The sequence below is a fragment of the Bos indicus x Bos taurus genome, chromosome 1 (assembly GCF_003369695.1).
Source record: "Bos indicus x Bos taurus breed Angus x Brahman F1 hybrid chromosome 1, Bos_hybrid_MaternalHap_v2.0, whole genome shotgun sequence".
In the NCBI taxonomy this organism is placed as follows: Eukaryota; Metazoa; Chordata; class Mammalia; order Artiodactyla; family Bovidae; genus Bos; species Bos indicus x Bos taurus.
The window spans coordinates 116,433,501-116,446,521 of NC_040076.1; the positions used below are offsets into that span (position 1 = coordinate 116,433,501).

The 13,021-nt window shown below is 49.8% G+C and overlaps 1 protein-coding gene across 2 annotated transcripts in view; it reads right to left on the reverse strand.

Annotated features, from left to right (window-relative positions):
- The window catches only part of MED12L (mediator complex subunit 12 like), a 368,061-nt gene extending 355,296 nt beyond the window's left edge, over positions 1-12,765 (reverse strand). Inside the window, exons 1-2 of one of the 2 annotated variants that reach the window (XM_027543477.1) lie at positions 12,480-12,765; positions 11,365-11,591 (exon numbers count right to left, since the gene is read on the reverse strand). In XM_027543477.1, coding sequence (XP_027399278.1) covers positions 11,365-11,463 — 99 coding nt within the window. In that variant the 5' untranslated portion in view covers positions 11,464-11,591; positions 12,480-12,765. The remainder of the gene's footprint in view (positions 1-11,364; positions 11,592-12,479) is intronic. The other variant, XM_027543482.1, reaches the window with a different exon arrangement.
- Between the last annotated feature and the right edge of the window lie 256 nt (positions 12,766-13,021).

The window sequence follows — 13,021 nt, forward strand, 5'->3', positions numbered from 1 at the left end:
GAATACTATGTATTAATAAATGTCGCTCCCTGAAAGCAGGCAAATGGTACACCTTATGTGTTTGTAACTCCAACTAAGCTACCCACAAATAAAGGAGAATCTCAACCAAGAAAATGAAAGCTAAACAGGATTAATCCCCAACACACTCCACAAAGGCCTGTGACCAAGCTATCTAGCTGCACCAGAGGCTACAGACAGGGCTAAGAACCTTCCAACAAGAAACAGGAAGATGAGAGTGCCTGAGCTTCCAGAGTATTCCTCTGCCCAGGAGACACCACTCAAGGTTCTGGCAAGCTCCAAGATCAGACAAATGGCTAAACAGTCCCCAGCTCTCACAGAGGCGCTGGGTGCCCTAAAATGCAGAGCAGTTCTCAATGCCAGGGCAACACGAGGGTGTTTACCAGCAGTGGAGGCTGTGTGCAAAGGGCAGGGCAAGTAAAGTTGTAAGGACAGATCAGGGCACACAAGTGCCGTGCGGAGATCTGCCTTAAGGAGGCATCTTAACCTCTGTGGGACTCAGCGTCTGCTGGTATTGCATGAGAAAGTCAGAGCAACCCATCCAGCTCCAAACATACCTGGTTTCCCCCCAAAATGGTACAGACTCACAGGATCCCCACCTCTGAACAGAAAAGAGGGGTGCTCTCCGCCTCTTCCCACCACAACTCTTTCCACCAGAAATGGAAATAAAGGAGCCCTGTGAGCATGCCCTCCACTTCTGAGAGGCTCTGAGCAGAATTAACCATCAAACAGACAAGACGCAGGTGATCTTTGTCTCCTGCTGTTCTAGGAGGAGAATTCTGGGAAGGTGTACTCTTTGGGGTTCTCTCAGTCTGTGATGATTTGAGGGCGACAAAATATAAATGGGAAGTACCATGATAATACTGGGCTTCCCAGGGGGTGCTAGTGGTAAAGAACCCGCCTGCCAATGCAGGAGATGTAAGAGTCGCAGGTTCAATCCCTGGGTCGGGAAGATCCTCCTGAGTATGAAATGGCAACCCACTCCAGTATTCTTGCCTGGATAATCCCATGGACAGAGGAGCCTGGCGGGCTACACTCCATGGGGTGGCAAAGAGTCGGACACGATTGAGCATGCAAGTATGCACATCATGACAACTTTAGATACTTTCAAGAGACTGACAACTGGTTCATGGTTTAAACCATGTGGACAGCTCTTGTTTACTTCTCAAGAAGCCCATGGAGAGGTGGTCCCAAAATCAGTTCAGTAGCTTTACAATTTCACAAAGCCATTCCGTCATCTCCACTTTCATCCACAGGCTCACTGCCTCATGGTCACAAGACAGGTGCCCTAGCTCCCACGACCATCCCCTCTTATTAATTTTCCAAAGGTAGCAGCTCTCGGGGCATTAACAGAGGGCACTGTCTGCCAGGCCTGTACTTTTTTCAGCAAGGAAATATGTTCTTCCCCAGTAGTCAGCCACAAAGCAGATTTCCATTAAATCTATCTAGCCAGAATTCAGCCATCTCAAGCTGCAGAAGAGGCAAAGAAAGTGAGGATCTGGCTTTAGGAGGGGGAAAATTATTTTTGTGGGAAGTAGGTAGGGGAAACGGGGATACGACTAATGGTGAAGTAGCCAACAAGGCACCTGGTACATACTGGATTGGCCAAAAAGTTTTTTTGGTTTTTGGCACAACATCTTACAGAAAAATACAATACAACCATATCCAGCACCATGCTGGTAAATGCTTCACAGCCAGCTTCTGAAAAAAACTAAAAACAAAACCCCTGAATTTATAGTATTTGCCAACTTCCCTGGTGTAAATACTCCCTTGGTGCCAAAATTAAAGCCACCAGCATGATATTAACCAGCTCACAAAATTCCTGAAATTTTAATGATCAGCTGCTATAAGCCTGCTCTGGCACACCACTGAATGGATACCTTAACATGTGGTAACAATTAAGTGTATGGCGCTCCTTCCCATACTCTAGAGGATTAGGTATCATCCTCTCCAGCTCATAGGTGAAGAAAATGACACAGCACCCCAAATCACAGCTTAAGTGATAGGGCTGGAACACTCATATAACAGCCCCTAACTCATCACAGCTTTGACAGGTCATAAGTGCCTACACCTACACCCTTGAGATCCCTCTGCCTAAACCTCAGCTAAAGGGACTCTAGCTTGGTTTGGAACCAACAACAAAGCTGTACTCCTGTAAACTCAATCAAAGTCACCTAATAATTGTTCTTTAAAAAGAGATGGGAATACCTGACCACCTGATCTGCCTCTTGAGAAATGTGTATGCAGGTCAGGAAGCAACAGTTAGAACTGGACATGGAACAACAGACTGGTTCCAAATAGGAAAAGGAGTTGGTCAAGGCTGTATATTGTCACCCTGTTTATTTAACTTATACGCAGAGTACATCACGAGAAATGCTGGACTGGAAGAAACACAAGCTGGAATCAAGATTGCCGGGAGAAATATCAATAACCTCAGATATGCAGAGGACACCACCCTTATGGCAGAGTGAAGAGGAATTAAAAAGCCTCCTGATGAAAGTGAAAGTGGAGAGTGAAAAAGTTGGCTTAAAGCTCAACACTCAGAAAACGAAGATCATGGCATCCAGTCCCACCACTTCATGGGAAATAGATGGGAAAACAGTGGAAACAGTGTCAAACTTTATTTTTCTGGGCTCCAAAATCACTGCCGATAGTGACTGCAGCCATGAAATTAAAAGACGCTTACTCCTTGGAAGGAAAGTTATGACCAACCTAGACAGCATATTCAAAAGCAGAGACATTACTTTGCCAACAATGGTCCATCTAGTCAAGGCTATGGTTTTTCCGGTGGTCATGTATGGATATGAGAGTTGGACTGTGAAGAAGGCTGAGCGCCGAAGAATTGATGCTTTTGAACTGTGGTGTTGGAGAAGGCTCTTGAGAGTCCCTTGGACTTCAAGGAGATCCAACCAGTCCATTCTGAAGGAGATCAGCCCTGGGTGTTCTTTGGAAGGAATGATGCTAAAGCTGAAACTCCAGTACTTTGGCTACCTCACGCGAAGAGTTGACTGATTGGAAAAGACTCTGATGCTGGGAGGGATTGGGGGCAGGAGGAGAAGGGGATGACAGAGGATGAGATGGCTGGATGGCATCACTGACTCGATGGACGTGAGTCTGAGTGAACTCCGGGAGCTGGTGATGGACAGGGAGGCCTGGCGTGCTGCGATTCATGGGGTCGCAAAGAGTCAGACACGACTGAGCGACTGATCTCTGATCTGAAGTTATGTCCTCCAGTAACAATGGTAGTGCACATCAACTGTTACAACATAGAATACAGATTAGTAACCAAAAAAAAAAAAATCACCCCTAAAGCCATTCTTAGTGGCACAGTGGTAAAAAATCAGCCTGCCAATGCAGGAGACACAAGAGACGTGGGTTCAGTCCTTGGGTGGGGAAGACCCCCACCCGAGAAGGAAATGGCAACCCACTCCAGTATTCTTGCCTGGGAAATCCCATGGACAAAGGAACCCAGCAGGCTATACAGTCCATGGGATCGCACAGAGTCGGACATAACTTAGCAAGTGAACAATAAACCCACTCTCAAGAGAGAGCAATTATCTACATGTGGGTGATAATTCTTCCAGATTATGTAGACATGCATATTTTTAAAGTAGAAATCATTTTACTGTGTAACAGAAGACATTTTTTAATGTAAATTTTCCAAAACAAAGAAATAGGATAGTATAATGAACTCCCTTGTCACCATCATCCAACTTCAGAAATCTTCTAAAAACGATGAAAAGTCCAAGTATTTCCATGTTCCCTTCTCAGACTGGACTTCTCTCCCCACCTGGCTTTCCCAAATCAGACCTGAGGTCAGCCCTTCTCCAGGCTAAGTCCACCAGCTCCTCTCATCACTGCGCAGGGAACGCTGGGAAAGGAAACCTTTAATCATGTTCACTCTCCTTACAGATCCCTCCACCTGCTCTAATTCCTGCCTAGTCTGTCAAGAAGTCTCACACTTGGGGTTCAGAGCCTCATTAAAAGAGCATTTCAGAACAAGCATCAGGTTGTCCAAAAAGTTTGTTCCGGTTTATCCTACAACATCTATGGAAAAACCCAAACTTCTTGGCCAACCCAAAACATCGCAATTCTTTAGAATTTCCACTTACTCCGTTCTCCTACCTCTGTTTTGTTCTCACCTGGGCGGACACACAACCGGGAGAGGCACTGCTAACTACCTCAACTAAAATCCTAGGGCTCCGTTCATCCTCATCTTCTCCCACTTGGTGCTCACTCAAGCCACTTTGCCTTCCAGACCTCCCTTCTTGGTCTTCCATCTTCCTAAGGAATCACATTTTATATCTGCAGGTGCCAGCCTAAGTGAAATATCCACCAGGCTGAAGAATGGTGGCTGCTCACCAAGTGAAGAGCCTCACATAAATTCCCAAAAAGCCTAACTGAAAGCCCAGGCCCATGATCAAACATAAAATTCTATCACCTCCAATACGTTCAAAGAATATGCTCATGGGACAAAGCAAGAAGTGAAGCACTGAGTAGCTTAGCCAAGTACACGCAAAAGGGAGCTGTGAATATCTCAAGCCCAGGGCATGGATTTCTAGTCTGCCATAAACCACGTACAGCTGATGGAAAACAAGCCTATGCTGGGAGTTTTAGAACAGAACTTCAGGGGCAAAAGCAGCTAAATGCATCTGCAGTATACTAACACTTTGAACAGCATATTTATCTAAAGACTCCAACACACCAAATAGCGGGGAGCAGGTAGAATTAAGGGGGAGTTTGGCTTATAACAGTCTCTACAAGTAAAGACACAAACTAAAGCAGTGGCTTTCAAAACTTCTGGTATGTTTAGGAATCACCTAGAAAGCATGTTTAAAATGCAAATTCCTCAATCTCCTTCCCAGAAATTCTGACTCAGCAGGTCTGGAGTGGAGGCAGGGCATTATGGCAGCATTTTTAAGGAGCATCTTTGACAATGCTCCTTCAGGCGATGGCAGCCCCTGAGAAATGACAACCGCTTGAGTTCCTTTGCCGTGAAATGTGGGTGGCAACACTCCTGTGAGAAGCAGGAAAATGTGACCCAGTGCTTCTTACATTGGTTCTGGCCTAAGGGTCTCAGGCCAGAATCTCCGCATAAGTTAAATATAGACGTCCCTCCCAAACACTGGTATTGAGGGAGGTAAATGATGGGGCCCTGGCAGTGGTGGTTTATGTCGCTAAGTCATGTTCAACACCTGTGACCCCGTAAACTGTAGCCCACCACGCTCCTCTGTCCATGGAATTTCCCAGGCAAGAATACTGGAGTGGGTTGCCATTTCCTTCTCCATCATGGGGCCCTGGGGCCAGTCAATTCATCTCAGAGCTAAGTTTTCTCTTTAACCATCACTGCCTTTTATTCCCCCCGGGGAACTGGTCAACCTGTCTCTCCTTGAGAACAATTTCATCAACATCCCCCCTCTGAAAGATCGTTGAGAAACAAATTTTCCCTCCCCTCCCCTCAACCTCCCCAGCTGTGGCTAAAATAAGCATTTAATGTTTTAAGGGTTTTAGATGCTAACAAGAAAATAGGCGTTACCAAAATAAAACAAGCACTGGGACAGTCAGGTTATAAATACTCACAATTGCTCATTAAGAGTTCTTTCTGCGTTTTATTCATTTCCTCGAGAACTATTTACTGAGCACCTAGTCTCATCCCAGCGTGAACACCACTGACAACAAGCCCCTGCTCCCATGCAGCTGACATCCTAGTGTGGAAGGAAGAAAAGGGAGAGGATACGGACCCTAATAATGGAATTTCAGACAGTGACAAGCAGTACAAAATGTATTAACAGGGGCTTCCCTGGTGGCTCAGTGGAAGAGAATCCGCCTGCCAAAGCAGGAGACACGAGTTCAATCCCTGGTCCACAACTACAGAGCCTGTGCTCTAGAGCCAGGGAGCGCAACTCCTGAAGCCCAAGCACCCTAGAGCCCGTGCTTCACAACAGCAGACACCACAGCAATGAGAAGCCTGCGCACCGCAACTAGAATATCCACCACTCACCACTCACCACTCACCGCAACTAGAGAAAAGTCTGCGCAGCAACAAAGACCCAGCACAGCCAAAAATAAAAATAAGTAAAATTATAAAAAAAAAAAAAAAATTAACACAAAACAATGAACTAACAAGGATGAGAAAAGATGGGCCACAGGAAGGCCTCCTTGCCCGGGATTCTCTGTAAGTAAATGACAAGAGACATGACCACAGGAGCAACGAGGGACAAGAATGCAGACACAAGGAGCTGGGCGTGTGAGGAGAGAGGTGGTCCCACCACACAGCCTGGAGGAGGCTAAGCAAGTCACGAAGGAGCCAGCCCTCCAAGGGCAGAGTCCTGTGTGTGTTATTCTAAGGACAAGGAAGCCCTGGGATCATTTAATGAGGGAAGGGTCATACTAACAGTAGCTGACCTGTATTGAGCGACATCTGTGTGCCAGGACTGGTCAAATCTTATCTGTAGGAACAGGTGAGAATCCCATTCCACAGGTCAGATCTGAGCCAAAGAGGCAGTAAGCGATACGGCCAGGAGGCAGAGCCAGGGGGTCCAACTACAGGCAGTGGCTGTGGAAGTGAGCAAGGACAGATTGGTAGGGCCTTGAAGGCATAACTTGGTAAGGAGTTTGAGTTTTATTCCAAGTGTGATGGAAAGATACTGGAAGGGCCTAAGACATCTCATTCCCTTAGAGCTGAGGGGACACCTTCTGGGGAAAGCCTACCATGCCTTGGATGAGCTGTGAGACTAAACTACTGCAACCTCAGCCTCATATATTGACAGCTATCTAATCCTGCCCTGCCTGCAATGGAAAATGCTCTCCAGCCCCTGCAGAACTGGATGCCACCACCTCTCTAGGTCAGTGCCTCAAAGTGACCTGGACCAGCTGCTCAATCACCTTGATCTCGTTAGCAATGCAAATGAGGTGGAGCCCCCCCTCTCAGCCCTACTCAATCTAAAAAAACCCAGCCGCCTGTTTTTAACAAGCCCTACAGGTGTGCCAAGTTTGACACGTTATCCCCACGCAGCCATTCCCACCCTACCCCTTTCCAAACCTCGCTCCAATTGTCCCTGGGCAGCCCATGTCCCTGCACACCAGGCCATCATCCTCCAGGACCCTGCTGGTGGGCTTCTATGGCTTCTGATGCCTAGAAATCTCACTGATGCCCCAACCTATTTTTCTAACTAATTTGATTTCCTAAAAACATTTACTACTATTCAGTTGTTTAGGCCTCTTCTACCCCAGAAGTAAAAACTCCTCTTCCTTCATAATTCTACAGTTTCCCTCTGCTTTCAGCCTTGTAGCCTCCAAAGTAGATGGCAAGGAAGCTGCTTTAACCTAGACTTTCCCTAACACCCCACCCCTCAGTTACCAGATTTCTCTTCATTCATTCCCACTTCATGCCTACATTCCTGCAAGTACCTATGCCCTGGGCATCCTAGAACTAACTGCAGGAGGCGCCGGGTACTTCCGTGATTCCTAAGCGGCTCTGGTCCCTGCCCTGGGGAAACTGATCCACCGGGGGCAGGGGGCAACACACAAATAAATACATAATTACAAACTACATACTTATACTAGACAGGCCTCTGAGGAGGTTGCTGGGCTGAGACCTGAACGATGAAGAAGCAGGCCAACGGGAGTTTAGAACAACAAACATTTGGGTGCTGAAACCATGCCTTACTCTGGTCTCAGTGTTTTATGTATATTATCTATATAATCGTTCAACGGTCCTACAAAGAAGGAAGTATTCTCACTCCCAATCTGCAAGAGGGGACACTGAGGCACGGAGAGCATAAGGAAGTATTGTGAACAGCAGAGCCGGGATTCAAACCCAAGCACACTGGCTCCAAAGCTGACCCTCCTAACCACAGGCTTGGGTGAGAAGAGCGAGGTGGAATGGTGCAGTGAGGGTGGAAAGGCAGATGGGATCCAGGTGGCACGTGTAGGAGCCCTAGGGCAGAGAAGAGTCAGCCTGAAGCAGAAAAGAAGTCAAGCGTATTGGTGAAACTGGAGAGCAGCAGGTGGACTGGAAACTTAGTTGGGACTGGACAAGTTGGGCGGGTGTGAGAGAGGAGGGGGAGGAATCAAGGAGCCCTTGCAGTTTTCTAAGGCCCTGTTTTCAAGGCTTGAGGACAGAGGATATAGTATTGTAACACAAGATATACTCAAGTCATGTGGAGCACTGAGGCACAGTAAGCTCTCAAATGAATAGAATCAATTGATCAAGCAAGTTAAAGCTTCCAGGTCCCACCTCACCCCTCCCCCACACTTCTCTGCAGGAGGTCTTCTTGCAAGTTTCCATCCCGTCCCCTGGGAACTAGTTTCCAGAACACTATTAGCACCAGTTAACTAAAATAAAAGCTGCAGTTACAGTAATAAGAATAGCTTTACCAAGAGGTGGGTTTTTCCTCACAAAAACGTAATAGGTTTAGAACCAGAGTGCTTAAAATTTTCTGAACAGCACAATTATACTAATTTACAAATGAGGAGTCACACAACTTGCCCCAGGCCACACAACTGCAAAGAGGGTGAACCAGAATCCAAATCCAGTCTGCCTATTGGAACCTCACACTTCCATTAAAGTCAGCATTTCCCACAATCTGGGGCAAGTCTCTCTGATGGACTACACCAATGGTTTCCACTGAACTTTTTAAAGTTTTAATATTTATGGTCTTGTTTCAGGACAAATAATCATATGTAATATCAAGTAAATAAAAATTTTAAATGATATAGACATGATTTCATATGAATTTTTATATATCACATCAAATCCATGATGTCTTGTGAATTACTGCTTAAGAAACAGAAGACATTTCCTAAAAGGAAAAGAAAAAATTGGAAGTACAGGTGATGGAGAAGAGGGAACTCTTGAGGCAATGCATAAATAATCGAGGCTTGTGAAACACTGCTCACCACAGCCCCGCCCCAGAACAGCCAGGCACCTGTTCCATATTGTATTCAAATTTGGCTACAGCCCCACATAACTCTGACTCTGCTCCAGAGAGATAAAATGTTGGTTGCCTCCGGGGAAAGGGAATAACATTAGAACAACTCAATTTAGCATAAATCACCCTTAACACAGTATTGGTCTTGACAGAAGACACCGTTTTTGCTGGTCCAACTCCTCTGCTTAACCCTTAACCACACACCTAGAGTCAGGTAACCTCTCCTGGGCCTCACTTTGTCAAAAGGAAGTTCTAAAAAGTGAGCTTTCAGGTCACTGCTAGTTTTAGAGTTCCATGAACTATCATGAGACCCTAAAATCCAAAATCAATTTTTTCCAGAATCAGAGAGGCCCCAATTCTGAATGAGGGTTGACCTAAGGAATAAATGTTAAATAGTCCCACAAGGCATCCCAGGTTCCCCATTCCTTAACAAGAAAACAAGGGGAGGAAGGATGTGTTTGTGTGTGTTCAACTGCTCAGTCATTTTGCACTCTTTGCGACCCTACAGACTGTGTAGCCTGCCAGGCTCCTCTGTCCATGCGGGATTTTCCAGGCAAGAATACTGGAGTGGGTTGCCATTTCCTTCTCCAGGAGATCTTCCGGATCCAGGGATCGAACCTGCATCTCTCTTACATCTCCTGCACTGGCAAGCAGGTTCTTTACCACTGCACCATCTGAGAAGCCTCTTAACTGGGGAGATGCTATCAATTATGCTGCCCTCTGGTAAGATGTGATGAGGCATTAATTACATGATAATGAATATCAGCCAGTGTCCCTGACCCCCAGCAAAACTTTAATAATCCTCTGCCACAAACGCTTGTTATTAACTTCCTTTACACCCAGTTGTTAGTGTTTGTTATTTCATCTGTAACACTGAACTTTTTTCTGGGTAGGAGTAGCAGGGAGAGATGGGTGGGAAAAATCTGCAAAATCTCATCAAACTCCTGTCCTCCAGTTAAGCCTCCAGTGAGAACCACCTGTCAAACCTTCCCAGCTTCTATCCGAATTACTCCACCTTTAACATACTAAACCTCTAAAAGGAGTTGTCACTCCTTATCCTTGTGAAACATTATCAACAGAACAGTTTAACCAGAACAAGCATTCTTCCTCTATTATTGAAACAGATACATTTATCAAAAGGGAAGTCTTAAGGACCCTCCTCGGCTTCTTTACAAAGCCCTTTCTGTGATATTCAGTTCAGTCACTCAGTCGTGTCCAACTCTGCCATCCCATGGGCTGCTGTATGCCAGGCTTCTCTATCCATCACCAACTCCTGGAGCTTGCTCAAACTCATGTCCCTCGAGTGGGTGATGCCATCCAACCATCTCATCCTCTGTTGTACCCTTCTCCAGAGGATGAGAGCTATTATGATATTGGTGGCCCTGTAAACTTTTAATAGAAGCTTTTTAAGTTCCCAGCAAGAGAAGTTCTGAAATGTGCTCTCTTCATGTTTAGCTGAAGAAAACAGAGGATGGGTGGCCTGCAGCTGGCAAACTCAAAGCACAGCTGAGTAGCAGGTGATCTTAAAAAAGAAAAAAAAAAAGGCAAATCCCTGGGCAAACTGTGTAGCCAGGGATGATCATTATAACTGGAGAGTTGTTACATAATTACTTGTTAACTACTAACAAACATATACATGACTACAAAATGCCATGGTTACTCTGGCCACTGAGGCTAGTTCAAGAGTGAAGGTTTCTCTAATTAATTTCACTCAAAGAAACAAGCAACCCGGGGACCCATTCCCTTCCAAGGTAACCTGACTGCTTTTACATACACAAAACAGCCTCCAGCAATTAAGCCAATCGCCTCTGGGGAAGAAAATCAGTGTTTCCCTGTTAAATTGATTTTTAAAGGGAAGAGGGGAGACAAAAGTACTTTCAAACAGCTAAATATTCATCACCTGGACAAAACCAACTTCCACTCCAAAGTGGAAAATTTGAACAGAAAAGGTCTTCCCCAACCCACCCCACCCCCGTCCCTGCTTAGCTGGCGCAAAACCCAAGACCTGTGTCGGAGGCACTGCATTCCAACATTTTTCAAAAAGTTTACGAGGATTTACCGAAGCGGCGGGGAGAAAAATAAGGCAGGCAGAGGCGGGGGAGAGGGAGCAAAAGGGTTTCCGCAAGGAAGAACCGGGTGAAGCGCCCGGCTGCGCCGCGCAAGGCCCGGTAACCGGGAAGCGACCCGGCACCGGGAGAGCGAGCGCCCCAGGGGAGCGCGGGGCCTGACAGCTGCTCGGTCTCCGCCCCCAGGGGTCCCCCCAGCACCTCCCCCCCGGTCCAGCCCCCGCCGCCAGTCCCTCTCCGCAGACCCTTCCCCCGCAGCGCCGGCGATGCCCACTGGGCCAACTTGGCCCTGGGTCAGCGCTGCGGAGCGCAGCCCCGATTGCCGGGGAGGCCGCCGGCGCCCTTACCTCCTTCTGCTTGGGGTCCTGCGGGTAGACATCTGGCGGCCCGAGCCGGGGGCGTTTCAGCGGTCTCTGCTCATAGCTGAGAAGCCCGAAGGCGGCCATGATCTCTCATGTTAACCGGCGAAATGAATGAGAGTTGGAGCTGGAGCAGCCGCCTCTGAGCACCAGGGAGCAGCACTTTGCAGACAGACTCCCTCTCCCCCCTCCTTGCTCGCTCACTCGCTGTGGCGCTGCAGGCAGGAATAAAGCAGGTTGGATGCTGCCGCTGCCCGGCACGCACACACGCACTGATGGGGGCAGACTTCGGCGGGCACCCCGCTGCGCTGGAGCCCCCGGGACGCACCGCCGCCCGAGAGACTGGAGGTCCGCCGGGGTCTTCGGCGGCGCCGACCTCCCTTTCCACCCGCCCCCTCTCCCCGCACCCCGCCACCCGGTCCCCAGGGGGGAGGAGCAGCTGATGGGAACGTGTGACTTTTTTCACCAATGGACCCAAACCCACCCCTGCCGGGCGCAGGGTGGGGGTGGGGGAGGGGCACGGGGGAAGGGGAAAAAAAAAACTTTTCTTGGCGCCCCAGGCAGGTGGCTCAAGTGCTCGCCCTAGGCGAGGGTGGCCCGCCTAACCCGAGAAGAGACTGAGAAGCAGCCCGCCCCCGCCCCTCCTTCTAAGACAGGGACCCTTCCCCCGCTCGCCACGAGCCCCGCAGACCCCGCCACCTGGGCGCGGACCCGGCTGGGAGGGAGACTGGCCTGGAGGGGGGTTGGGGAGGGACAGGCATTCGGACGGTGGGGAAGCACCCTGTGCCTCCTAGACGCCCGCCGGGCTCCGGTGGCGCATCCGCGGCTCCGGTGCCCTCGGCGGCTCCGGGCAGGCGCCGAGCAGCGCTGCTGGCGGTCGCGGCGGCTGGAGGGGGCCGTGCTCACGGTGGCTCGGGGCCGACTTAACCCTTTGCTGCCCCTCCAGGGGCTGGGGAAGGAAGGGGGCGCGAAGAGGGTTGGCAGCGAGCGTCGAAGGGAGCAGCGAGCCCGTGGGCGTCTCGGGCTCCTCCAGCCCGCCGCCCCCAACCCTCACCCGGACCGCAGCTCCTCCCCCCACCAACCCCCCGCCTCCGACAGTTTACCTGTTGGTCCCCGGCTAGTGGGCAGGGGCTGCCGGCAGCGGCGGCACTTCGGCGGCCGCAGCCTCCATGATTCGGGTTGGGATGGGGGGCGGCGGGAGAGAGGGGGGACTGGATTTGATCTGGTTTGTAAGGTATCAGACTCGCCCGAACGAGCTCCGGGGACGCCGCGAAGTTTGCCACAGTCTGGGGGCGGCGGACGACGCCGGCTCGCCGCCGCCGGCGTTCTCGCCCCCACGGCCGAGGAGCGCGAGCTTCCGAGTTGGCGGACGGCGGCGCGGCGGCCACACTGAGCATGCCCAGCTCGGCTGCCGGACCGCGGAGGAGTTGGCTGCGAGCGCGCTCCGATCCGCCTCTCCGGGTTTTCGCAGCCGCAGAGCGCGCAGCCCGCGGGCCCGGGCGCTGGGGCTGGCCCTGGGGTGAATCTGGGCGAGGGAGGGGGTGCCCCCAGGACCCCTCTCCCAGCGCGAGCTGGCAGTCCGCCTCGACCTCTGTTAAGGTCGCTGTCCCCGTGGCCTGGGCCGGAAACCTCACCTGCGTCGGGC